At 51.6% G+C, this 27781-nt stretch overlaps 1 protein-coding gene and 1 long non-coding RNA gene across 5 annotated transcripts; one reads left to right on the top strand and one right to left on the bottom strand.

Annotated features, from left to right (window-relative positions):
• Positions 1-802: 802 nt before the first annotated feature.
• On the bottom strand, positions 803-23253 carry EXOC3 (exocyst complex component 3). 4 transcript variants are annotated; one of them, XM_058707206.1, is made up of 13 exons: positions 23229-23253; positions 21555-21745; positions 20463-20682; positions 11541-12222; positions 9684-9801; positions 8723-8848; positions 7588-7688; positions 5777-5887; positions 5534-5684; positions 4139-4261; positions 2643-2804; positions 2084-2211; positions 803-1322 (listed from the first exon to the last, which is right to left on the bottom strand). In XM_058707206.1, the coding sequence occupies exons 2-13, from the start codon at positions 21696-21698 to the stop codon at positions 1151-1153; spliced, it is 2238 nt and encodes a 745-aa protein (XP_058563189.1). In that variant the 5' UTR covers positions 21699-21745; positions 23229-23253; the 3' UTR covers positions 803-1150. The 4 variants fall into 4 exon arrangements, with proteins under 4 accessions (XP_058563189.1, XP_058563268.1, XP_058563102.1 ...); XM_058707285.1 differs by lacking the exon at positions 23229-23253 and adding an exon at positions 22867-23095; XM_058707119.1 differs by lacking the exon at positions 23229-23253 and adding an exon at positions 22387-22771.
• Positions 23254-23427: 174 nt separating this feature from the next.
• Positions 23428-26763, top strand: LOC131499851 (uncharacterized). Its single transcript, XR_009256086.1, has 3 exons — positions 23428-24059; positions 25037-25095; positions 25944-26763. It is a non-coding gene; the product is annotated as an uncharacterized LOC131499851 (long non-coding RNA).
• Positions 26764-27781: the final 1018 nt, after the last annotated feature.

Below are 27781 nucleotides of genomic sequence, written 5' to 3'. Positions count from 1 at the left end.
TGGGTTCCTTCCGGAAAAAGTCCTACGTGTGAATTTTTTTTATCTTGCGAAGAGGAAATAAAGGCGGTTACCAGCTTTGCACCTTGAACGTGGCTGGAGAGGAAGGGAAGCCCACGTCCCAGAGACTCAGACGCGGCTGCTCAGAGCAGCCCCCGCCGCACTCCCGAGGGGTCTGCAGTCCCTGGGCCCCTGACGCGAGGGCGGGGGAGCAGGGCAACACCCCGTCCCTCATCGTGGCCGGCACCGCACGGCGCATCTGAGGAACCCCCTTGGCGAACGGCAGCGTGGGGAAGGGTCAGGACCCTTCACACCCCACATACAAGGCCCTGCCGTTCACTCTGACGTGGCTTCTTTGTTAATCTGTCGTGAGATTAAAGACTAATGTGCAAACGAAGCCACTGCTGAAGCAGTTGCCGTGGAGATGGTTACACAACGGGGGTCTACGGGATCCCGTGTCAGGCGTAAGCACAGACCCTGAAGCGCGCACCAGATAAACGTTCACGTTCACTTCGAGTCTGTCAGACCTGACGCTCACGACGTCTCCAGCGAGGACCTGCCCGGCCATACCCACAGGTGCCAGGCTTGTTCCTGCGGGAGGGCGGACCAGAGGGACGCCTGTCCAACCTCACCCGGTAGGACTCTCAGCACGAGGGGGCTCCACGCAGAGCTGCGGAACACAGGCCCCCTGGTCCGGGCTGACGCACGTCCCTGGGCTGCACACGTGTCAACCAGAAACTAGCTTCCGGGCCCTGGAACCTTACCAGGTCACCCCGAGGAAGAAACCCTTCACAACCAGGAAGTCTTCATTTTCCTGCAAGAGTTCAGACTCTTTTATTGAGCGGCAGAGTTTTGGAGGTGTTTACACCGTGCAGAAATGAGGGGAGACCCAGGGGTTAAGGGGGACAGGCACCATGAGGCCCCCTCAAAGGACAAGAGAGGAGACAACCAGAAGAGCCATGGCCATCAGAGAGCTCACTCATCAAGAAGCCACGGGCGCGGTCCCACCAGAGGCAGGCATGCGGGACCTGGGCGCCTCATGTCCCTCTGGCCGCCACGCATTTCCAAGGGTGGGGGACGGGCACAGCGTCACAAGGCCGGGGCCACGGGTGGGGGACGGGCACAGCGCCACAGCGAGGCTGGGGCCCACGGGCTACTTGAGGAGCTTCGCCACGTTCAGACTGGGGACCACGATCTCCTTGAAGATGGGCACGTAGTTCGGGTTTGCCTGCGTCGGGCCCTGCTCCAGCGTCTCGATGATGGTCTGCTTCATGTCCCGGCTGGTGTCCCCCCGCATGGCCAGCAGTGCACCGATGTGGTCATCCCTGTGGATGTGGGGACACCAGGGCTGCGTCAGGGGTGCACACACAGCCACTGGCCCCCAGGCCCGACTCAAACTCCCCCAGTGCTCTCCCCACGCCTGGCTCAGCCAACCCCAAGGCCCCAGAGGGGGCTGGACAGCTGCAAACCACTCGTAACAGCAGAGAAACCAGAGTTCTCCTCTCACTGTGGCCGTTTCTTAAGCTACAAGCACAAAGCTTTCTAGACTCTGTTCTCCTAAATCTTTAATGGACTGCCTGCCTAGAGCAGGAGGACCCTGGGGAGGACAGGACCACCAGGCCCTCCTGCTTGAAGCCCAGAGCACTGGCAGAAAGGGAAGACACTGGCCGAGTGTCTTGGTCGAGTGTGGCACGTGTCCCCTCTTCTCTGAACCCAGGAGCACAAGAGGAGCTTCCTGAAGCCACCTTGCTGTGCACCTTCCCCAGCAAACAGAGCGTGACCGACGCCCCACCTGTTCACTGGTGCTGACCCCAGGAGACGCGTCCCATGTTGGGGGCCTGTGGGCTCCAGGGCCTGTGGAGGGCCAGGGGAGGCACAGAGACACTGCTGTTCTCTGCAGTCCATCTACTCTTGGCGGTCGCCCCCCAGTCTGTCCCCACAGGAGCCCAGACCCCCCGCCCCACCCCCCCCAGTGGCGCTCACACCTGACGGCCAGGCTCTCCCATCTTCCCAGTGACCCTAGGAATGAGCCTACTGCTCTGTGCCATGAATTCTAGCTGGAACAGGAAGGCACACTGGCCCTTACCTGATGTCTGGGTATTTGCTGACCAGCGTGGAGACTTCCAGATAGAGAAGAGACGGGTCTGTCAGCTTAATAACTTCTGCGACGGCAGTGATGGTGTCACAGTACCCATCCGCATCCTCCCCCAAACCCTGGAAGACAGGGCGCCAGCGGCTGAGGGCCACAAAGGGGGACCCCTGACGAGTCTCTGTCAAGCCCTCACTTTGGCAGAGGCCGCCTGGCTGGCTCCCCACCTCCTATGTAGGTGGCTCTGGAGCCAGCTCAGGATCCACAGTGGAGCCCTCACCAAGCACTCGATGGCGGTGCTGCCGGCAGGAGGGCGGGGACAGTCGACAGGGAGTGAGCCCAGGACTGCCCATGAGGGTCAGGCCAGCGTCTGGCTAGCGCTGCCCCGCAAGGGTCTAGAAGCCACGCCCCAGTGCATGAAGCCTCAGCCACAGGGTCCACCAGACCTTCCCGTCCACACAAGAGGGACCGACAGGTCACCCGGTCCCTGACCAACTGGCCTATGGCCCTGGGGGTGGGGACAATGAGAAAGCCTCGGGGCCCAGGCGGCACTCACGGAGGCCAGCTTCCGGAACAGGTGGCGGAGCTGCGCGGCCTCCCGGACCATCCTCTCTGCGCCCTCCTTGCGCTCCTCTGCGCTGCGGAAGGAGATGCGCTTCTGCATGACAGCCCGCAGGTACTCCAGCACCACGCGCCGCTGCGCCTCTGCCGTCATCCTCTGCGGGCAGACCCAGGGTCAGCGAGGTCCCTGCGGAGGTCCACCCTCTGTGGAGACCCGGGCGGGCGAGCCCTCGCCAATCGCCGGCAGAACCCTCCAGCAGGTGCACATCCGAGGTTTCCACTGCATCACCTCGCTGAACCACCACCCCATTCTCTATGGTGCTTTCCACTAAGTGGTGAAAGGAAACCGGAAACAAGGTTCTCTCACGAGACACGCGCCCGCCAGCCGCCCGAGAGGAGCCGTCCAGACAAGACCCATCTACCATCCGGAGGCCTGCACACAGCACTTGCCAGACACCGGCATTCCATCGACACAACAGATGTTTACGGAAGTAAACAGTGGAACCAAAATCTGTGCAAGCAACGGACGAGAGGGCTGCACGCCAACCTCTGACCGGCCAGAGGCTTCCTGGCAGGCGAGGGGAGCGGTCAGTCGGGGGTTCCAACCACCGGGCCTCCCTACAGGTATCACTTTTAGTGGCTGAGTCACGAGAATTCCCTGTAAAATTAGTCCTTAGACAAGGGCTATACTGGGTCCCAGCCAACGCAGCAGGACAGGAAGACACGAAAGGTGCGAGGACCAGAAACGAAAACAGTGTCTCTGTTAAAATGACACAACCACATACGTACAGGTCTGAAAGGGTCCAGAGACAAATCCTAGAAACGCTCACAAAGTTTTACAATATCTGAACGTGAGGTCAGTGTATTAAAACCACTTCCACAAGCCAGAAGCAAACTTCTTAAAATGTATCACTTTTTACAGTACACAAACACGGCCCAACGCCCTGGCAGGACACACGAGGAGGGAGTGAGGAGAGACGCCCGGGCCCTGCAGGAGGACTTCATGCAGACGGCCGAGGGTCACGGGGGCTCGGGCACACGGCTCCTTCCTTCGCCCATCTGCAGCAGGGCTCCCAGGTCCTCGCAGGGCCCGGCCGCACGGGGAAGAACCCTTGGGCCTCTGCCGGAGTGGAAACACAGCCAGGCTGCCTGTGCCCGGGACGGGGATCCGGAGAGGGAACGGCTGCTTCACCCTGGTCCACAGCCACTGCCTCCACCCTCCCTGCCAGAGGTCCCCACCACGAGCACTGCCTGGGTGTGTGGCCTTGTGCCAAAGACGGTTTGGTGGGGTGCCAGGAGGCAGTAAGGCTAAAGGAACAACAGAAACCCCTTTAGACGCTGATGTGTCCTCCCTGCCTCGGGTTATTGAAACCACCTGTGAACACCCAGTCACAGAAGAACTGGACACTGAGTTCCACACGAGATGCCATGTGGGCTCCAACGTGCAGGTGAGCACACGCCAACACCAAGTGGCTGTGCCCGTGCCCTTACCTTTTTATACGGCTTTTTAATTTTGGCAAAGTCATTGAAATAGTCTTCCACGGTAACACAAATGGTGTCCACGGCGTTGGACCCCAACAGCCACTTCCTCGTCATCAGCTCACTGAGATGTTGCTGAAAAGTGAAGGACAGAGAAAAACGTCACTTGGACGCTGTCCCCAAGTCATGTGTATCGGGAGGAAGGTGCTCAGAGCCTTGGTGCCGTTCTGTGACAGCAGACACACTCACGGGAAACCCCACTGGCCCGCGATCCGCGAACGCGTACCTTAGCTGCGGGAGGTGGACGCCGCACGTGACCGTTGTGCTGGGCTGCGTCCTCTACGCACGCCTGCAGTACACGTGCTGCCTTTAACATTCACGTGCATTTATTGCTTGATACTCTGCAACTTATTTACCCCAGCCTGACGGACACTTACAGTTTTTCACACTTGGCAATTACAAAGAAGGCTGCGACGAATTTGTGTTTCTGCAGGTGAAACCCCAAGAGCGTAACTCAGTCCACAAGTGTGCCAAGTGAAGCGTCAGTAGCCCTCCAGAAACTGCTGTCTGCACGTCTGTCCCCAGGCCGGCGACAACACGGACAGGTACTGCCGTGTTTAACCCTTGCTGTCCCGCTAAGCAACAGATACCACTTGGCTTGCATTTGCATATCCTGAAGGTCAGGGAGATAGGCAATTTTGTTTTGTATTTAGGACACTTGTAAAAACCCTTTTCTGTGAAACTTGGTCATCCTTTACTTTTCTCTTAGAGTTGTTACTTTATTTTGAAATGATTTCAAACGTATACATTTCATCTGTTTTCTACGCCATTTTCAAGAAAGTTACAGACCTCACAAAACAATCCCACCAATCACCCCAAAAACTCCTTTCCAGCTACTCCCTTCCCAGCAGGACCTGAGATCGATCACAGTTTTAGTTTGTTCAATATATTCTGGTTTCTGCGAACATATCTAGATAATGCCAAGCCCTCTAACCTGACTTGCTGTTCTCGGTGTATTATCCCTCAGATGTGATGCGAAACGCACTTTGTTAATGGCTTGTTTTGTGTTTTCACTTAAAGCTGAGACTGGTCTACGTGATGCGTGGGCAGTGTGCACATATTCTCAATTTGGTTCTGGTTTCAAGAACTCGCTAATGAATGTAATCCGTCTGCACACTTGCCCCCACTGAGTCTCCTCACAGTTCACGGGGTCTCTGCTCAGCTGTACCTTGGAAGGGCCCCAAACCTGGGCCTCTGTCGTACAAGGCGTACGTCAGAGAGGGAAAAAGCCCTTTGACAGTGGGAGAGGTGAAGTCGAGTGTCAGCTGGGTGCGTGTCCCCGAGGGCACACAGGACGGGAGCCCCGTGTTCAGCCTAGAAACGAAACGGCAAAGAAGCGGCTCCCACCTCCAGGTCCAGGAAGACCTCCTCCAGCAGGCTGCCACAGCCTTCCTTCGCAATGGCGTCCAGAATCCCGTCCATGCTTGGCTGGCTCAGAGACACGCCTGCTTCCACGTCACTTTTCAAGTACTTCCTCTTTAAACTGACTATGGATTCTCTACGAGGCAACAGTTACGGCTCCGTGAAGTGGCCGAGCGCCCTTACCCGCTCCTCTGTTGTTTCTGGGCCGCCCTGTCCACGGTCACTTACTTAAAGGTCTGGCAGTTGTTGATGATGGCGATCACGTACTGCACGTAGCAGTGCGGGTGCTGCCGGTCCCTCAGGTGTTGTTCTTTGTACGACTGGGTTTCGTCCTTGTATCTGGAACACACAGCCCCCAGTAAACATCAGTCGAGGGGCAGGTGGGTGTGCCGGGCGCCACGCTGACATCACACCTCATAAATACATCTGGCACCGCTGACACCTGAGCAGGCAAGTCTTTACGAATAAGGTTGAGTTTTGGGATGATCTGTAAGACCAGGGAAGCTGATCACTTTAAACGGACTCTTGAAGATAAATCTTCTCTCGGGCTTTAAAATATGGTTCAGTATTCTCATTACACAAATATTTAGAAATATTTCTGAGTAAATGGGAAATTATTATTTCATCGGACATACAACTTGCCTAGAAATGCATACGATAGTGTTGAGAACATTATCAAATATTAGATAAAATTTCACTTTCTGAAGAACCAATAAATTACTCAAAAATAAATAACTCATTTGAGGTCAAGAAAACAAGCAAGTGAGATCACTACACGCTTTATTTCTGAATTTGTTACAGAGATTCCCCAACACGTACAGGAGTAGAATGGCACAACGTACCGTATGTACGTTTAAAAGACCTCAAGAAAGAAGCAAACTGAAAACTGCCAATTACAGAGAAATAATTAAGCATTTATTCTGCTTTTCTGTCCGACATGTGGTTCAGGTAATCAAGCTTCTGAGGCTGATGAGGAAAGTTTCCTCTTTCTGCTAACAAAAGGACTAAATAAGGCCATGATGCGCAGGGGGGTGACTGACGGGGACTCTCAGTGAGGGGCCCAGCTGTCGGCGCCTGAGCCAGCAGAGGACACAGGGACGTGCATCTCCTCGTGTACACACTGCCTGTGCGGGCTTCTTGCCAAAGGGCAAGGTGATAAAGATGAAACCCACAGCCTTTGGAGCCAACACGTGGTTGGCAGGTGGATGGCAGTCAGGGTTAGGCACTGTGAGATAATCTGACACGTGTCCACAGGCCAGTGGCTGAAAGAGGGGCCAGGCCGCACTCGAGGACCCGAGACCTCGCACTGCAGACCCTGCCGCTACCCCGTCTGAATATGTAACTTGAAAGAGGTTTTCCTGGATCAACAGGGGGACGGGGGGACCCAAATACAAATTTGGTGTCAGATGATCCCAAGAAAGGATGCTCATGTGTACGTGGGTTGATGGCCCTCCAGTGAGATAAGAACGCAGGAAATGAGGTGCCTGGATGTCTGGGATTTGCTTTAAAGTCCTCGGGGTGTACAGATGAGGTGACGGGGGCTCTAAAGGGACAGCTTTTGAAGACGGATGACGGGTTGAGGTTTTTACACCTTTCTAATTCTGTAGAGGTTTGAAAATCTCCTTTGTGAACAATGCAGAGGGAGGGAGGGGTCCTGGAAACACACCCCGAGACCCCCGGGAGGGCCGATCCCAGTGATGGAATGTGCAGCCACCACCGAAGGAGTCTCCCCCTCCTGGGCCAGGGGCAGTTCAGGCAACAGGAAGGACGCGTCTGGAGGAGACTCTAATGACGCGGCCCTGACCTCGCTGCCCAGGAGACCTCACTGCCCAGCGGACCCGTCCAGACTCTCAGGAAAATGGCACAGTCCATTCCGAAGGAAGACAGTAAGAAAAGGCTTGTTTCAAAATAACAAAGGTCACTATAGCAAATCCGGGCTTCAAGCATTTTTTAACACCAGGCGCATCGGGATCAAAATTTTGCTTTTAAGTTTTGAAAACATACACTTTCTAAATCCGCACGCTGGCAAAAATACATACCTGCTCAGGAAAGAATTCATTTGCTGAAGACACAGAACTAGTACCTTTGTTTTCAGGTCTTCACTTATCTGAGCAGCAACTTGGAGATTCTGTTCAAACATCTAAAAATTGGAGAACTTATCAATTGTCATATAAACTCACAAGAGTTTCCCATTACATAAAACCCCTATCTGCCAATTGGTAGTTACAGTCCACATCCAGGAAAAAAAAAATGAAACCGCTTGAAAAATAACAAAGTTAGTCAAACAACTTTCTCACTAGATAGAAAAAAACCAAGTGAATCACTTCCTAATTACCTGCAAACAGGCTGGTCTCCACAAAGAGGGAAATGTATATGCTCCCCAGACAGGGAGGCTGGGTGTGGCTGGGGTCACACGGGTGCCCGGGGTTGGGCTATGATTTGCCACGGGGATTCCTTACGAAGAGTTAGAAGGGTATACACTGGACTGAGGGGAGGCAGATGTACAGAGACAGAGAAAGGCCACACGGCCAAGCCAACTCCAGGCCTGTTGCACACGAGGCCTGTCAGGACACCAGTTTCCAAAATAAGGGAAAGGGTGGGGCCCCATCGGATGCTGACGCTGTCACCCAGAGACAGACGCCCACATCGCTTACTTGTGCCCAGCTGGTGCCCTAGCACATGCCACTGATACGGTCCCACACAAGTGTCAGAACACGGCTCAGCCCCCCTCCTGCCAGAAAGCTTCCTCCAGGAAGAAAAGCCGACAGGAAAGAAGCTGGAGGGCGCCAGCAAGTGCCAAGCATCAAAAAGTAATCATAAGAAGGCATGATTATGGCCAAAACATAAAGGACCCCTTCCCAAATCCATCAGGCGATGTTCAATCAGGCGGCATTTATGAAGACAAATCTTGGACATTTCCAACATGAGGAAACGTCAAAAAGCAAACTCCTATCTGAGCACCATACGCAAATAACACGCAATTAGGTTCCAGTTCAAATCCGAACCTTACGGAAGCTAAAGCAACTGTGGGCACAACTGCTTCAGACGGAGAAGGGCCTGAAGTACGAGGTGGGGCTCCCTCTGTCTTTACTACAGGGGCGGCTTCATGCTGATCTGCAGCACCCACAGAGCCCATGGACAGCCCAGGAATGACCCTCGATGGTGCGACAGTACCTGGAAGACGATGGCAGGGAGTGTCGTCTGGTAGTACCCGTCTTGGTCAGCTTCGGGCTCCGTCTCTTTCAGCCAGTCTTTCTTGTCTGTTTCTAGTGCTTTCCGCAGCCAGGCAATTATGTTTGACTAAAAGAAGTCCAGCATCACAGAGAAAGAAGAGAAGAACAGGTCCTTCTGAAGCAAGGCAATGTCCTCTCTTCAGGGGTGCAGCAGCAGAAACCAAACTCAGGGTCCCGGGAGTCCCCGTTCCCACACGAGCCGTGCCACAAGCCACCACCATGGCAGGTGGGGCCTCCACAGACAACCTTCTGGGCGAGAACCTCACTGCAGGCCAGGCCAGGCCGGTCAGAAGTACACAGAAGCACAAAGGCCGCCATGCTCCCAGCAGACCCGTCCACGAAGACCCGCACACCAGCACTGTCACTTCAGGACACAGACCCCACCCTGCTCAGCACCTCAGTCAGAATGCTATCTGCTACTCGGGCTCACCTTGTCCAAGGAAGCAGACCCTGACCTCCTCCTGTCACCCCAGGCCACCTGGGGGTCTTGGGCGGCATCTGGTCCCCAACTGCCACCACCCTCCCACTCCAGGGCTCAGCTCTAAGAGGCTGGCTGGCACCACTGCCCATCAGCAGGACATCCGGGGCCTCCCGAAGCCTCCAGGGGTAGGACAGGCTCACTCCTCACTCCAGCCGGAGGAGGTTCAAACACGTACCTCAACCTCCAGACCCAGTGGCCAGAGGACAAGCCGCCCTCTTCATCTAACCGGCCACGTGCACTTCGAGACCCAACTTCTCAGAAACAGAGCCTGCACATCCTGAGGAAGCCAACATCAAAACAGGTCTCTCCCCTGCCTTCTCTTGCCCACTGGCTTCGGTGACGGCAGCGTGACCCAGAGAGCCCACATCGTCGTCTACGTGAGGGACACAGCCTGGCTCGGGACCACACAGCACCTACTCACAGTGAGAGTCGACATGTATGTGTCAAGCAGCTCAGAGACCACATCTGGAGAAAGCAAAGGCTCCAGGATGCTGACATCCACTTCTGGGGCCAGCTCCGCGTTCCCCATCATCTCTGCACTATGGCAAAACCAGGGATAAAGCGAGAAAGAATAATTACTAGGAAGACAGAAAACACTCAAGTAAGTGCTCCTGGGTCTTGTCATACACGAAGCCCCCCCCCCCCCCCAACAATGCCACACCGGGGAGGGGAGGCAGGGCTTGGGGAGAGTGCTGGGCGAGAAGGGGCCACATGAGGCGGCTCATTCCCTGGCCTCAGCCGGCTGCACCCACATCACTCAGGAAAGAAACCCTGTGAGAGGAAGAACTGTTTTTTCTACCCATAGCACCTCCCCATGGGGAAGGCCAGGGCCTGGCAAATACAAGGTGCTCAGTAGACAGGTTCTATCAAACAAGGGAGGAACACCCAAGTACAATAACTTAGAAACCAGACCCTGAAGTTAGTGTTGCTAATCTACGCGGTTCATAACCGAACGTGAGTCAGCAAAAAGTGTCAATACGTTCAGGCAACTGTGCTTAAGAAGACACGGATGGGAACTGAGTTCCAGAAAAAAGTTTCCATAAAGAAGTTAGTATCTACGTGTGGCTAGTCCTCAAAAGTCCAAGGTTTAAATGTTCAGAAAACTCACACACCTTATGCCGTGTTCCCTAAATGTTTATTTACAATGAAAACGCTGAGTACTAACAGCTAGTCTACTACGTGTAAGAAATACAAGGTCTAGGGGCGCCTGGGTGGCTCAGTCGGTTAAGCGGCCGACTTCAGCTCAGGTCACGATCTCACGGCCCATGAGTTCGAGCCCCGCGTCGGGCTCTGTGCTGACGGCTCAGAGCCTGGAGCCTGTTTCGGATTCTGTGTCTCCCCCTCTCTGACCCTCCCCCGTTTGTGCTCTGTCTCTCTCTGTCTCAAAAATAAATAAACGTTAAAAAAAAAAATTTAAAAAAACGAAGAAATACAAGGTCTTCCTCAGTGAACTTCAGAAAATTCTGTGACTATTAAAAGACTTTTCATCCTAGATTTACACGCAGGGAATCTTTAAAAAAAAAAAAAAATTTTTTAATGTTTTATTTTTGAGACAGGGAGAGACAGAGCACGAGTGGGGGAGGGGCAGAGAGAGAGGGAGACAGAATCCCAAGCAGGCTCCAGGCTCTGAGCTGTGAGCACAGAGCCAGACGTGGGGATCGAACTCACAAACCGTGAGATCATGATCTGAGCCGAAGTCAGAGGCTTAACCGACTGAGCCCCCAAGGCACCCCTCACCCGAGATTCTTAGATCAACCTCAAACCAATCAAGCACAAAATCGCTCATTCCTTTTGTGAAGTGATAAAACCACAAGGCTGGAATGCAAAGAGAACAGACTTTTCTCAGCTACTGGTGAGAGTAAACCAGACTGGGGGCACCGGAAGCCAGGAGGACGGAGTGGTGCCTCTTTACCAGCCATGTGACTATGCAGGTCCCGGGACCTCCTGTGCCCACGCGTCCCCACCTGTCCAACGGGGTGAAATCACACACTCGGGGTGCCACCACAAGGAGGGAATGGGTTAGCGCACAGCAGGCTCAGTATCATAGAAAAGCGCCACACAGAGCCGCTCAATAGGGCCTGGGCACCAAGGGCACCACCTAAACACAAGGGCGTTCACACAACCAGAGTCTGGGCCCTGACCTCAGGGGAAGCCCACAAACAGGCCAGAGAGGAGACTTTCGTCGGCAAGAAAACAAAGTCTGAGGGTGCCGAGCACACACCAGAGCAAAAGAACTCAACTCTACGTGAACGAAATGCAAGAGTGAACCTGGAGTTACCTCGTGTAGGTGTTCAAGACCCAAGTCAACAGGCTCACGATCTCATTGGCTTCCAGGTCTTCGGACGCGAGCTCCTGCATCCGCGTGCTCAGGGCCTGGTGGTACATGCTCAGGAGATTTCTGAAGATTTCATAATGCGGGGGGAAACACTGAACCATCAGGTTTTTGGCAACAATGAGGTCATCTAGCACATACTTCCGTATAATTTCCAGGTGGCGGACGAGCCACATCTTGTCCGACTCCCTGGTGTCCGCCTGTGTGCCCTCAATTCTAGTGGTCACAGTTCTGTCCAAGATGGCAAACATTTTCTCCTTCCAGTTCTTGGGCCTCCCGGGAGGAACAAAACCAGTTTGCTTCTTTCGGTCAAGTATGCGCCTGTCAATTTTTTCTTCCCTTTCGATGATTCTGACAACTGAGACCAGCAAGGTGGGGTCACGGCGGACAGTGACCAGTGACCTCTGCAGCACCATCCACAGCTGCTTGGCCAGCTCGTCCGAAAGCCCCTGTGTGCTCCCGAAGTAGCCGTGGATGAGGGTCATGTCACGAGTGTTCCCACTGTCCATACGGTACTGCTCGTACATCAGCCCGTCCCGGGAGCACTCCAGGTCCATCAGCTTCCGGTGGGCCTGCAGGAGTGCCCCCTGTTCTATGAGGTCCTGGGTCTCCCTCACAATCTCGGGCACTAGGGAAAAAGGCACCAGATGGCACTGTGAAAACCACACAAAAGGCTGTGCGGGACGCTGGGAAGGAGGCAGAGGATGGGGACCTGTCTGTGCGGGATGCCGGGAAGGACACAGAGGACACAGCATGGGGACCTGTCTTGCCACCCAGACAACTGCACTGGCAGAAGCTGGGTAACTGCTTGGACTGTGGAGTCTGCGGAAGGCCAGCAACTTCCCAGAGAAGGCTTGGTGGTAAACTGAGGTTAATTTCAGTCCCTCGCAGCTCTGAGCACAGGAGCAGCTCCCCAGGCCCGGCCCAGCCCGCCACGTGCTCCTGAAGCAGCTCGCACACAGCCCGAGAGAACCTGGGTGAGCAGAAAGGACCACGTCCTCCAATACTAAGGATCTGTGTCCCCACTGCTGGCTGATCAGGGAGATGTGGACACGGAGGTGGAGCCCACTGTTACTACAGGCTCACCATCAATGTTGTAACCCTTCTCCCTTCCACCAGGTGACTTCTGGAGGATTTAAAGAGCCAGTGCCTCTTTCCCCCTCTGTTTTTATTCCCTTCTCCCTCCAGACATAGGCCCGGGCTCAGCAGACCTGAGAAGACCTTCAACACTTCTTGGTCTGATCTGCAGCACAGGGACAGCCTCCAATAACCAAAACACAAGTAATAAACAAAACCACCCCCTGGGGAAGAGGAGCACCTGATTTCAGAGTTCTCAAGTTACCAGATTCAAATTCCCAATGTCCAACGGAAAAAAAAAAATCACAAGGCATCAAAAGATACAGGAAAGTATGGAGATTCAGGGGAAAAAATTACCCAACACAAACCATCTGTGAGAAACACTAGGTGGTTGGTCTACTGGACAAAGACTTTATAGCAAGTCTTAAATGTGCTCCAGAGACTAAAGAAAGAGGTGCAGAAAGTCCAGAAAATGATACAGGAACAAAATGCAAACATCAATGAAGAGCCAGGAACCCTAAAAGGAAACCAAAAACCACCCTGAAAGTGAAAACATTTATCTCAAGTGTACAAAGGTCGGTCTGATGGTCAGAAGGAAGACTGCGGACAAAAATGGGACAATGGACATTACCAGGTGAGAGGACCAGAAGGAAAAAAGGACTAAAGGAGAGTGACCAGAGCCTCGGGGGTCTGTGGGGCACCATCAGGTGACCAGCACGCACACTGTGGGCGTCCCAGAAGAGGGAAAGAGAGAAAAGGGGACAGAGAAATGATCTGACTAGTGGTCAAACTTGCATTTAACCTGATCAAAGACAGGTCTATGAACATCTGAAAACTCACTAAACTCCAAGAAGAAAAAACTCAGAGGATCTAGAACAAGACACGTTACAAACACACTGCTGAAAACCAAAGACAAAGGGAGAACCTTGAAAGCCGTGAGGGGGAAGCAGCTGGCTGCCTATGAGGGAACCTCAGTAAGACAAGAAGGTTGTTCACCGTGGAGGCCTGACGGCAGGGGGCTGGGACAGTCGAAGACTGAAAGGAAACCACTGTCACTTGAGTCCCATACCCAGCAAAACGATCCTTCAAAATGAAGGAGATATGAAGACACTGCCAGACACACACAAGCTGAGGGAGCTCGTGACCCCAAAACCTGCCCGGAGACCTCCTGGGAGCCCTGCAGGTGACAGGAAAGGATGCGGGACAGTAATGCAAAGCTGGGTCGAGAAATACAGATTTCGGTAAGGTAAATATATGGGTAGCTGGAGAAGCCAGTGTTATTGTAACTTTGGTTTGTACTTTTACTTCTTGTTCTAAGTAATTTAAAAGACTAATACAGCTAGGAAAAAAATTACTTGCTCAAAGATAATATTACTATAACTGGTTTATAATTCCACATAATTTGACACTAATACATAAAAACAAAACAAAACAACCAGTGAGTCTGTTTTTGGACAACATACAAAGATGTAAGTTTGTGACATCGACAACTGAAAAGGGGTAAGGACGGCATCATGTAGGAGGAGGGTTTTCATCTGTTATTGAAGTTAAGCCAGGATAAATTCAGAGTATTTTAACTTTATTTTTTAAACGTGATCCCCATGGTAACCACAAAGAAAACAGCTACTGGATATATAAAAAAAGGAAACGAGGAGTAATTCAACCATTTCACTACAAAAAAATCAACTAAACACAAAACAAGACAATAATGCAGAAACGAGAGACACAAAGGCTGTAAGGCACACAGAAATCAAATGGGAAAATGACGGAAGTAAGGCACCCGCTATCAGGGATTACTCTACATGTAAGCGGATTAAACTCTCCAATCAGAAGACCAAGACCGCAAAATGGACAAAAACACAAGATGCAGCCACCTGGCATCTACAAGAGACTCACTTGAGATCCGCAGATACAAACCGTGTGAAATGAGAGGCCGGAGGGAACACTCCATGTGAACAGTGACCAGATTAGAGCAGGTGGCCCTACCAGTATCAGGCAAAACAGACCCCAAATCAACAAGTTTACAAGACACAAAGAAGGCATTATATGTTAATAAGAAGCTCTTTACAGCCAGAAGATACAATTACAAACATTTACGCACTCAACGAGAGACCACCGAATTACGAGAAGCAGAAATCCACAAGATTGGGGAATAAGTCCTGTGATCATAGTTGGGAGACTTCGATGTCACTCACAGTAACGGACAGGACAAGCAGTCAGGAGAGAAGTAAGGACGTAGAGGACCTGAACCACACAAGCACCGACTTCTAACAGACACCCAGGGGACACTCCACCCAGCAGTGGCATACCTGTTCCTCCAAGAGCACGTTTTCCAGAACAGACCATATCTTACACCACTAATTAAATCTCAGTAGATTTTAAAAGACAGATATTATACAAAATACCTTCTCCAACCATGATAGATGAAGTTAGAAATCTGTAACATTAGAAAAATTCACAAATCTGTGGACATTAAACGTATTCAATCACTGGATCAAAGAAAAAAATCACAAAAGAAATTAGAAAATACCTATGAAAACACAGCACACCAAAACTCATGGGACCAAGGAAAGCAGTTTAAAGGAGAAGTGTATGAACTCTAAATGCTTACATCAAAGAAAAGGAAAAATGTCAAGTCAACGACCGAACTTTATAATTTAGGGAACCAGGAGAAGAGCAGGATGACCCTAAGGTCAGCAGAAGGAAGGCAGTAAAGAGGAAAGCAGAGAGAAACAAAACAGACAACAGGAAAAGAACACAGAAAATCGACAAAACCAAAAGGTGGTTCTTTGAAAAGATCAACAGTTGACAAACCTTTGGCTAAATGGTCTTAAAAAGAGAGAGAAGACTCAAATACTAAAATCAGAAATGAAAGTGGGGACATGGCTGCCGATCCTGCAGAAATACGACCACAAGAGTCCTGGAAACTGTACAACGACCTAGACAAGGGGCACAAACCCACCCAGACTGACCCTGAAGAACAGGAAATCTTTTTTTTTTTTTTTTAAGTTTATTTTTTTTATCTTGAGAGCAAGTGTGAGCAGGTGAGGGCAGAGAGAGAGGGAGGGAGAGAATCCCAAGCACACTCCCAGATGTCAGCGCAATCTCGTAATCATGAGATCATGACCTGAGCCGAAACCAAGAGCGGGACCCTTAACCGACTGAGCCTCCCAGGCGCCCCTGAAGAAACGGAAAATCTAAACAGACCCATAACTAGTAAAGGGAGGGGAAGTGGGAGCTAACATTGAACGGGTGTAAAATTTGTTTTTTCTTTCAGTTTTACTAGCATGTGACAGGCACGCAACACTGTCCCACGCCTGTTTCACGAGAGGAGTCCCGGGTCCCGGGGGTGGGTGGTCATGACAGCTACACAACGTGAAAGCACTCGACACCACAGAACTGTACACGCAAACAATCAGGCTGATGAACTTTCCACCCTGTGTATCTTACATTAAAATAAAGTGGGGGAGGGGGGGCAGGCTGTGTGCACAGTACTCCTGAGTTACAGGTAACGAGAAAAGCCTGAAGGCCGTCAAACCAGCACATCTTGGCTTCCCAGGGGAATTCTACCAGACATTTAAAGCAGAAATAATACCTATCCTTCTCAAGCTATTCCAAAAAATAGAAAAGGAAGGAAAACTTCCAGACTCATTCTATGAAGCCAGCATTACTTTGATTCCTAAACCAGACAGAGACCCAGTAAAAAAAGAGAACTACAGGCCAATATCCCTGATGAATATGGATGCAAAAATTCTCAATAAGATACTAGCAAATCGAATTCAACAGCATATAAAAAGAATTATTCACCATGATCAAGTGGGATTCATTCCTGGGAGCAGGGCTGGTTCAACGTCCGCAAATCAATCAACATGATACATCACGTTAATAAAAGAAAAGATAAGAACCATATGATCCTATCCATCGATGCAGAAAAAGCATTTGACAAAACTCAGTATCCTTTCTTTTTTTTTTTTTTCAGTATCCTTTCTTAATAAAAACCCTCAAGAAAGTCAGGATAGAAAAAACATACTTAAACATAAAAGCCATTTATGAAAAGCCCACAACTAATATCATCCTCAATGGGGAAAAACTGAGAGCTTTCTCCCTGAGATCAGGAACATGACAGGGATGTCCACTCTCACTGCTGTTGTTTAACATAGTGTTGGAAGTTTTGGCATCAGCAATCAGACAACAAAACAAAATCAAAGGCATCAAAATTGGCAAAGATGAAGTTAAGCTTTCACTTTTTGCAGATGACATATTATACACGGAAAATCCAACAGACTCCACCAAAAGCCTGTAGAACTGATACATGAATTCAGCCAAATTGCAGGATACAAAATCAATGTACAGAAATCAGCTGCATTCTTACACACTAATAATGAAGCAACAGAAAGACAAAGAAACAGATCCCATTCACAATTGCACCAAGAAGCATAAAATACCCAGGAATAAACCTAACCAAAGATGCAAAAGATCTGTATGCTGAAAACTATAGAAAGCTTATGAAGGAAACTGAAGAAGATACAAAGAAATGGAAAAACATTCCGTGCTCATGGATTGGAAGAATAAATATTGTTAAAATGTCAATACTACCCAAAGCTATCAACACATTCAGTGCAATCCCAATCAAAATTGCACCAGCATTCTTCTCGAAGCTAGAACAAGCAATCCTAAAATTCATATGGAACCACAAAAGACCCCGAATAGCCAAAGTAATAGAAGACGACCAGCGGGAGGCATCACAATCCCAGACTTTAGCCTCTACTACAAAGCTGTAATCATCAAGACAGCATGGTATTGGCACAAAAACAGACACACAGACCAATGGAACAGAATAGAAACCCCAGAACTAGACCCACAAAAGTATGGCCAACTAATCTTTGACAAAGCAGGAAAGAATATCCAATGGAAAAAAGACAGTCTCTTTAACAAACGGTGCTGGGAGAACTGGACAGCAACATGCAGAAGGTTGAAACTAGACCACTTTCTCACACCATTCACAAAAATAAACTCAAAATGGATAAAGGACCTGAATGTGAGACAGGAAACCATCAAAACCCTAGAGGAGAAAGCAGGAAAAAACCTCTCTGACCTCAGCCGCAGCAATTTCTTACTTGACACATCCCCAAGGGCAAGGGAATTAAAAGCAAAAATGAACTATTGGGACCTCATGAAGATAAAAAGCTTCTGCACAGCAAAGGAAACAACCAACAAAACTAAAAGGCAACCGATGGAATGGAAAAAGAGATCTGCAAACGACATATCGGACAAAGGGCTAGTATCCAAAATCTATAAAGAGCTCACCAAACTCCACACCCGAAAACCAAATAATCCAGTGAAGAAATGGGCGGAAGACATGAATAGACACTTCTCTAAAGAAGACATCCAGATGACCAACAGGCACATGAAAAGATGCTCAACGTCGCTCCTCATCAGGGAAATACAAATCAAAACCACACTCAGATATCACCTCACGCCAGTCAGAGTGGCCAAAATGAACAAAACAGGAGACTATAGATGCTGGAGAGGATGTGGAGAAACGGGAACCCTCTTGCACTGTTGGTGGGAATGCAAACTGGTGTAGCCTCTCTGGAAAACAGTGTGGAATTTCCTCAAAAAATTAAAAATAGATCTACCCTATGACCCAGCAATAGCACTGCTAGGAATTTACCCAAGGGATACAGGCGTGCTGATGCATAGGGGCACTTGTACCCCAATGTTTATAGCAGCACTCTCAACAATAGCCAAATTATGGAAAGAGCCTAAATGTCCATCAACTGACGAATGGATAAAGAAATCGTGGTTTATATACACAATGGGAATACTATGTGGCAATGAGAAAGAATGAAATATGGCCCTTTGTAGCAACACGGATGGAACTGGAGAGTGTTATGTTAAGTGAAATAAGTCATACAGAGAAAGACAGTTACCATATGTTTTCACTCTTATGTGGATCCTGAGATACTTAACAGAAGTCCATGGGGGAGGGGAAGAAAAGAAAAAAAAAAAAAAAAAAAAGAGGTTAGAGAGAGAGAGCCAAAGCATAAGAGACTCTTAAAAACTGAGAACTGAGGGGCGCCTGGGTGGCGCAGTCGGTTAAGCGTCCGACTTCAGCCAGGTCACGATCTCGCGGTCCGTGAGTTCGAGCCCCGCGTCAGGCTCTGGGCTGATGGCTCGGAGCCTGGAGCCTGTTTCCGATTCTGTGTCTCCCTCTCTCTGCCCCTCCCCCGTTCATGCTCTGTCTCTCTCTGTCCCAAAAATAAATAAAAAAACGTTGAAAAAAAAAAATTAAAAAAAAAAACAAAAAAACTGAGAACTGAGGGTTGATGGGGGTGTGGGAGGGAGAGGGGGGTGGGTGATGGGTATTGAGGAGGGCACCTTTTGGGATGAGCACTGGGTGTTGTATGGAAACCAACTGGACAATAAATTTCATATTAAAAAAATTATAAAAAGAAAAAGAAAAACAAAACACCAGCATATCTTCCCAGCAAGATCTACTCCTAACAAAAATACATATGTAACACAGCCTCATTCATTCCTCAAGGGAAGGAAATTATTTTCAACTCCTGTGGATGGACTGCTTCCAGTAAAGTCACGTTCTGGTCATCTGGCGTTAGTTTTACAAGACTGGAAGGAAATCATAGGGAGGGAGATTAACTAGCAAGGTGCCAGCTGGGTGTCACAAAGGAGAGTCGGGCATGGGGACTCCATGCTAGTCCTGGGGACAGCCACCAAGAGGAGCTGCCTCCTTAGCACCCGCTGCAGGGCCGGCAACAGCTGTGCCGTTCGCGTAGCTATGTGGGAAGCAACTTGGAAGGTGGCCCAAGGTATCAGACCCTGGGAGGCTGAGTGCAGAGCGAGGGGTCGGACCAGGCGTGAGAGGGCCGAGGAGTCAGAGCCTGAGGATGCAAGCTGCCACGGTGCTTTGCAGTTTCACAGTGGTGGGAGATACGCGGCCATGTGACGTTCAGGGGTCCAGCAGAGTTTAGGCAAGGACACAAAGAATCCACGGACACCAGACACGGGATAAAGGAAGGTTCGGGCTCAGACTATCCCAAGGCCTCTGGTTGGGATGCTGGTGACCCTGATAAAGGGGAGGGGATGAGGGTGGCGGGAGACAGACTCTGGACTGTGCAGAGTGGACAGAGAGCCCCGCCCAGGTGACTGACACTGTTCCAGAAGGCTGTGGAGTGTTACTTCTTCTCAGTAATGAGGTGTCGGGACAGGGCTCCGAAAGGGCCACTCCATACTCCCTTTCCCTGCGCCACTCCGCCAGCCCCCAGACCCCCACCAGGTCCCAAGGTCCCCCGCGCTGAGCTGCCTGATGCCGCAGAGCAGTCCCTCCTCTGCCCTCCCCACCCTTGGCCTGTGAGCACTCTCTTCCACCTGGAAAACGCTACTCTCCTGCGTCACCTCTCTCTGGAAACTGGACCCTCTGTCTTGTTCACCAGGATGCATCTTCTCCTTGGCCCGTCAGGGCCCCCTGATCTAACAGCCATACTGTGGCTTATTTGACTAACCTGTTTCTGTGCCTCTGTCCCGACAAACAGAACTACAAGCATTCTCCTGGTCTTTGCAACTGGTCCCTTCGTCCTTAGTCCAAACAAGTAGTCAACTGCTTAGGCGGGAATCAAACCCACTATCCGTGCAGAGGCAGGTCTACAAAACACCCTGCACGAAAGCTGGGTCCACCCCCGCATCACCCACAGAGCTGTGGGGAAGAGCACAGACAGCACGCTGCCCCTGACGCCCAAGGCACCCGCCCTCCTCAGCTGTCCCCCCAGCCACCTGAGAAGATGTTCTTGAGGTTTTCCACGGCGGCAGCAAGCTGGCTGTGCCGCACGACAGCGTCCTTCACATCCTTGAGGCTCTCAACGGTGTTGATGCTCTGCCTCCAGTCTCTGCTGACATCGGCCAGGGACCGCTGGATGTCTGTGACGTCGTTCAGAGCGCTGTGGAGCTGGCTCAGGCCTGTACGCACACCATCCAACTGGGACTGGATCGCAGCCTAGGGCAGACACCCAGGGGAGATGTGTCGGGCTCTGCACTGGGCCTGGAGCCTAAGATATTCTCTCTCTCTCTCTCTCTCTCTCTGTCTCTGTCTCTGTCTCTCCCCCCTCCCACCCCCCGGCCCTCTCTCTGGCTCATGTCTCATGATGGACAGTGCCACTGTGCAGAACTGGTACATCTGAGATTCAGACTCCCTCCACCAGTGATGCCGAATGGCCACGAGCAAGCTGTAGAGCCAGAAGGGAGGGGACAGAGAAGGGAAAGACCAGGTGGCACAATCAAAGCCAGGAACACACCTGACCCAGGAGTCATAAACTGCAGGTAGAAATCATTAAGACGGTGGTAACAGACGGCACAAGGTTCCTAAGTCACCAGTGATAATCATCTGTTAATCCCACAAGTTTCTGGAACAGATACAAATTCCGACTACAAATGTAGCGGGTCCAAACTATTTTTTAAGTGAAAGGAAAACTACCATTCTAAATAAGTCTAACCGGCCTTCAGATGCTCCATCTTGGGACAAATGAATGACCCTCACCCGTCTCATCAAGCCTGCCATTACCTGGATGCTAAAAGCGTTTTCGACTGAAGAGGTGACCTTGCTGCCTCATTCTCTTAAGGGTGTTCCTTTGGGACTTCCGATATTCCCACAATCTCCTTTGTGAATCTACTGCTTGGTAATACAGGGTTGGAAGGAATGTGTTAAGGAAAGGTGATGTTCCATTCTGCCTCTTTCCAGATCGTCACAGAATCCAATTTAATTTAGCAAAACTACAATGAAGATGTTGTGCAGAAACCCAGAACTCAAAAGAAAGAGATCCGTCCTGATTGGGAGTGAAGCCGACGCCCATGCCCTCTCTGGTCTCGTACCTTCAATCTGGCCTCCACAGAGGCCTTTTTCCGGGCCTCTCTTCTGCGATACTGCTCGACTTTATCCAGCTGGTCCGGGCGCTGAAGCATCCCAGCAACCCTTTGGACCGCTGTCGCAACAGCCTCCCGGTCTGTTTCCTTCATGATTACAAAGCAGGTGGGATGTCTGCACCTGTCATGCTAGAGGTGTCCTGTGAGGGCGGGGGGAGAGTGCGGGAGGAGGTCAGGGAAGGGAGAAATAGCAGGTACAGAACTCATTCCCCTAACAGTCAGCTGTTCACAACGGAGCTGTAAAGACAGCGTTTGAGATCATTAACCCATTAAACCTGAAAGCTGAACCGGGATTACGAGCTCCTTAATACGAAATGCAAACCTTCAGCACTCTGATATGAAGACAGTTCTACCCCTAAGTGGAACGGAGGCACTCACAGGTATGAACTCTGATCTCTGAACAGAGAACGTGTCCGTGGGGACTTCAGACCCCTCATCCTGTCAGATGTCGGTCTCCAAGGGACTTCTCTTCCCTAGACAAGGCCAATTTCTGGAGCCTTCACAGAACCCTTTGGCCACATCGGTGGGGCGGCTGTGCCCAGAGGCCTCGGTGAGGACGCGGAGGCACAGGACCAGCACACACCTCGACATGCCTCACCCCTCCCCTGCTCAAGTCCCAGCCCACGCCCTAGGGTTCCCCTCAAAACTCACTGCCGTCTGTAATACCCAGCATTCTGCTGCCTGCACTGGACAGCCCAATAAACAAAGATGAGGGCCAGAAGGCACCTGTGCTCAGGTACAACGTGCAGGGCACGGACGCTTGCCTGCCGGGCAAACCTACCTTCCAACCCAGCTCCAGAGCTCTATTCCTGGCACCAACAGGGGTACCTGGTGAGGCCTGCCAAATGAGAGGGTTTCATACACGCGGGATCCCCTGACCTCAGCTACTGAACTCCTACTTCTGCGCATGTTTGCTGTATACAGCTTCTTAAAGCGAAAGGGCCATCCTCTCCCTTAATACTTGACTCCTCATTCCCACAGCTTTCAGAAAAACCCAGAACTGCACCGGCTATCTCCGCCATGGGCTCTGTATCAGGTAATCACTGGGTGCAGGATGCGCCTTTCTGCTCCTCTTTCGAAAGGCACTGCGCTGCAACCAGTCCTTCCCACCAATGCCCACCAATGCCGAGAATCTAACGGGACAGAAAAATGCGCAGATGCCAAAGGCAACCAGCCTTAAATTCCACCATCCGAAGGCAGGCGTTTCTTCCTCAGCCGACACTCACTGCAGAGGTAACCCGCGCTTCCACCGGCCGCACACCTGCACGGTTTTCCGCACGGGGTGGGACGGTAACCGCAGAAGCGGGCCTCCAGCCGGTCGCAGGTGCGCACAGCAGGCCTCGGACGGCCCCCTGCGGCTGGCTCGGTGCCCCCCGAAAGCTCCCCAGCGAGCGGCGCTCTCGGAGTCGACAGGCCCCTACCCACCGGGGTGAGGGGAGACATCGCGGCCTCAACCAAGCCTTCCGGGCCACAGAGCGGCCGGGCCGCGACAGTCGAGAGCCCGGCTGTGCTGCCCGTTTCCCAGCCCGACCCCTCCCATTCCCCCCTCCGTCCCCTCCGTCCTCGCACCGCGCCGACCACCGCCCAGGAGCTCGCGCTCCTCCGCCGCCGTCTACGACTCACCGCCTGCGCCGCCGCCGCCGCCGCCGCCGCCGCCGCCGCCGCCGCCGCCGCCGCCGCCGCCGCCGCCGCCGCCGCCCGGCTCTGGGCCCGGAAGTAAGCCGCCCACAGACACTTCCGCTTCCGGCCGCGCGCCGGAAAGGCGGGGCCTGAGCTGTCAGACCTGTGGGGTGGCTGTCTCCTCCCACCGGGCAAGGTAGCCTTCAGGACCGGGTCCCGGCCCGGGTCGCTCCCACGGGGGTGGAGTGAGGAGGGTCCCTTCCTCACTCAGCCCCTCTTATTCCAGCCCTTCCCGTCCTCTCCCCTCCGCGGCCCCAGGCCGGCTGTTCTGTGCACCTGCCAGTGCCTCTCCTTGGGCACCGTTCTCAGTACTCATCTTCACTATGGTGTCTTTCCCCGTGTGTCCTTTCTGTAACCCTCTGTGACCTCCTTCAGTGAGGGAGCCACTGTGCCCCTCCATCGCTCCGCCTCATCTTGAGTATTTCCGCCATGGTTTCCATTACTGGGGCTCTGTGTATTTATTTGTCCACATCTGTCTTTCCTGTCACAATGTGGCAGGGGTTTTGTGGCCTTCGCCGTGCCCCGGCTCCTCCCCAGACCCGTGACTGGCGTAGGGCAGATATTCAGTAAATTAATGAACAAGGTGGGTAACGGTTGGTAATCAGTCACATCTGACTGTGAAGTTCAACACCCAGCTTGTTACTTCGCAGCTTCTTAGCTGTTGTTACACCTTGGAATCAAAAATGAGCCCAGCCCCTCAGGATCAGCACATCTCAAGATCACCCCTTGTAATGAGTACAAACAAAACAGAAGCCCACCTGGGAACAACCCACAGTAAGACTGGTTGTCACAAAATGCTAAGAGGGTGGAGGCCAAGCTGTGGGGTGGGGGGTGGGTCTTGGGGATGGGGAGTGTCACTGGGCAGAGGTGCAGGGGTGGGAGGTAGGGGGGGCTGCACTAGCTGGAAAGAAGAGGAGGAAGCAGGTCCCTGAGTTACTGTGTGAGGAGAGGCCCACTGGCCAGAACTAACCTCCAGAATGAGCGAGAACATGTGTTAAGCCACTCAGATTTCAGGGTTTGCCTGTTGTGGTAAGAAGCGCTATTTGCCTTATACTGACGGAAAACAGATCCTTTCGCTACATTACAGTTACTAGACCGTACAGATGGGCACCTCCTGAAATCCTGCCAAGATCAATCAAACAGGAAGGAGACCAGAACATGGCAGGCATGGGAGCCAGCAGGGAGGAGAGTGGGGGCAGCAATGCAGGGGTGGGGCGCACAAGCATGTGCACACACCTGGACCCAAGGAGGGTGGGGGAGGGGGATGCAGGTGTGTGAGCCCCTCCCCCCCCATTGCTGTGGTCGTACAAACCGCAACTTGCCATCAGCTGAACGGCTGAGGAGGGGCAGTACTGTGGCACGATACCAACTCCGAGAGTGGACCCCTTTGTGGTTTCATCTGTACCTAGTAATTTATGAAAATATATTACTAAGTTGAACAATGGATGTACACAAAAAGTTGAAATTATGTTTGAAATTGTGAATGTAAAGGTACTTTGAAACTAATGAATAAAAAATTTGCCAAATTTATCAAAGCTTTTAGGACTTATTTCAAATTCGGCAACATTTAACATACCACCTGGAGCTTTGGGCTGTGGACATCTGCGTTTGGAGATAGGGCTCCCTAATAACTTCCTCAGCCAATATGGGTAGAAATGAGATGGTTGTTAAAGGGCTTTATGCTTTTTCCTCCTTAAAACTAAAAAACCCAAATCTCGATTAAAATTTTTTTTGACTTCTCTTTTTGGCAGACCGAACAGCCTCCTGTAAAATGTTGGATGAAAACAGCAAGCCCCTTTGAAATGCACAGGTGAGCCCAAGCAAGCTCAGGAAAGCATGATGGGCAACTGCCCTAGGGCAAGGACAGGTGGGGGTGGGAGGGACCTGATGCCCAGGGTGGGCTTTCACATCCACGTGGGACAGGTGGGGTCTGGACCAAGGGTGCAGCCTCAGTGTAAGAGTGGATGGCGCAAACAAACAACAAAGCCCCAAAACAGTTTCTCCCAGGTACTGGGAACCCTGAGTCAGGGAAGCTCCCCACCCAGGAGCTCATAGCTGCGGGCCTGCATTTCACTTGGGAGTGACCCCTCCTCATCCTGGAAGCTCTCACTGAAACCTTTTGGCAGAAGCAGCCCCAAGGATGCTTGTAGGAAAGACCCCGGCCTTGGCAGGAGTGCAGAGTGGGGTGCAGCAGCTGGTCCTTGTCTGTTCTGGGAGAACAGGGACCTTGATTCGCTCTAACTTACACCTCGTTAAGAGCACATGTCAACGATAGCCACCGAAGCAGAATTGTAACTTCCAGACAAATCGGGGGAAGGAACACAGGAAACACAGGCAATCCCCTAGGGACATAGGAAAGGCCAGAAATACCAGAGGGCCTGTGTAACTAGAGACACGAGAAGTAGAAACACATGCAAATATACCAATTATCAGAGCACAAGTAAATGGACTGTAAAACAGCCGAACATGGAAGGAACGGGATGGTCAGTGTGCAGGAGTCTGACGTGTAGTCAGGGCCATAGAAAGTTGATGGGGCAAGATAATATCAGACTGAGTAGGCTTTATGTCAGAGGCACTCAGTTATTTCTTAAGATGCTAAATGCATAAGCCATAAAGAAAAAGACATTTAAAATTTTAACCTCTTGTATGCTATTTTAGAGAATCTCTAAATGAAAAGACAAGCCACAAACAGAAAATCTGTAACTGAGGAGACGCTGCTATCCTGACATAATGAGAACGTGCAGAGACCAACCAGATGGGCACACGAGTGCAGGAGAGACCGGAAGGGCCCGAGCAGCCCTCCCGGCTGGAGGCCAGACCAGTGGTGCCTCCCTGTGTCCTTAGGAAGGCCTCGGGGCCCCCTCCTGCCCTGCAGCCCGCATGAGCCTCAGACTGCAGCCCAGGGTGCTTCCCACATGGGCCCTGCTGTGTCCCCTCTCACCCAGGCCTCTGTGACCTTGTCCCACCCACTCCTTGCCCTCTGGCTCCCAGACTAGCCCCAGCCCTGCAGGCTGCTGTTCTTGTGACTCTCAGTGTGGCCTTGGTCACCTGGGCTACCCTGCCCCAGTCTGTGCAGTGCCCGTGTCCTTCTGCCTTGCAGAACTTGGTTCTGTGGTCACGTGTCAGCACCCTGTCCCTGTGCACACTCAGGGATGTCAGCTCCAGCACAACACCGACCTCTTTCTTTCCTTGCTGTGTCCCCGGCACCGTCACAGGCCTGGCACTCAGCAGAACCTCAAGAGCACCGCTGGTGGACATAAGACAACTACCAACCAGGGCGCCTGGGTGGCTCAGCCAGTTAAGCATCCGACTTCGGCTCAGGTCATGACCTCACCGTTGACGAGTTCAAGCCCCACATCGGGCTCTGTGCTGACAGCTCAGAGCCTGGAGCCTGCTTGGGATTCTGTGTCTCCCTCTTTCTCTGCTCCTTCCCTGCTCATGCTCTCTCTCTGTCTCAAAAATAAATGTAAACATTTAAAAAAAACCCCACAAAAAACAACTACCTACCATTCTGCCCCAGGTGGACAAAACCAGTGTGCCCAGTGATGCCAAGTGTCGCAGTGACAAGAGGCCTGGTGGGGGCTGGAGGGGGCTTGTGGACTGATGTCCCTCAGACTTCATACTCGAGACCTGCTCTGCTGGGCCACGGGGACGGGACCAGTGCCCCGAACAAAGAGGCTGCACAGAGCTCCCCAGCCCCTTTCTCCATGTGAGTGCAGCGACTTTATGGCCCTTCACCAGGCCTGCAGCATCCTAATCACAAACCTGCACACGCTCACACATGCACACACTCACGGGGGCCAGGTGCCTGCTCCCGCAGGACAGGTCAAGTCTGGGGGACCCTAAAGGCACCTGGGAGGGTCCCCCACCCCTCAACGATGGGTAAGAGGGGGCTGGTGGGTGGAGGGAGGGAGCTCTGCTGAGGCCACAGCACGCGGGGCCAAGCGCTCAGCCTCCTGCCTGCATCTTTGGGCCCCAGCATTTTATTTTTACCTTTTATCCAGTGGTAAAGGACTGCCTTAGAATGAAATGAATCAACACACTGAAGGAAATAGTTACTTCATCTGGAAAATCAAGTAGACATTTCTGTTTGTGGTAAACATGAACTAACGTGATTTATTTTATATCAATATTGCATATTGAATACAAACCCTACTATCAGGAATATATTTGAAAGCTGTTTCTAAAGGCACTGAGAAAACAGTATAAAAAGTTACATTATAATATTTCCATTTTAAAAAATTCAGCAAGTCAGTCCAGATATTAAAAACTTTTCTCCTCCAGTAGAAACTATAAAAATATACAATTTGTGTTCATCTCCTCCTGTCCATCCATTCTTATGTTACATTTGATTTTCATATGTTTTCAGCTACATAAGCAAAAGCTACAAGACACAGAAAACCCTAACCCTGTAATTGGTACTGGTAATGACGTTTAAAGAGGAAGTGACCACATCTGCACCTCCTACATGCCATCATCTTCCCACATGATGTTTC

Source organism: Neofelis nebulosa, chromosome 1 (genome assembly GCF_028018385.1).
Source record: "Neofelis nebulosa isolate mNeoNeb1 chromosome 1, mNeoNeb1.pri, whole genome shotgun sequence".
NCBI classification, from domain to species: domain Eukaryota; kingdom Metazoa; phylum Chordata; class Mammalia; order Carnivora; family Felidae; genus Neofelis; species Neofelis nebulosa.
The sequence above is the reverse complement of the archived record's forward strand: the minus strand, read 5'-3'. Positions and strand labels throughout refer to the sequence as shown.

What these genes read in the sequence shown, in the direction of transcription:
- EXOC3 (XM_058707206.1), bottom strand. Translation starts at nt 21,698, where the DNA reads ATGAAGGAAACAGACCGGGAGGCTGTTGCGACAGCGGTCCAAAGGGTT. An exon ending in CATACATGTCGACTCTCACT is followed by an intron (nt 8,849 to 9,683) that starts GTGAGTAGGTGC and finishes GACTTCTTTTAG; the next exon opens with TCAAACATAATTGCCTGGCT. An exon ending in TCCCTGCCATCGTCTTCCAG is followed by an intron (nt 7,689 to 8,722) that starts GTACTGTCGCAC and finishes TCCAATTTTTAG; the next exon opens with ATGTTTGAACAGAATCTCCA.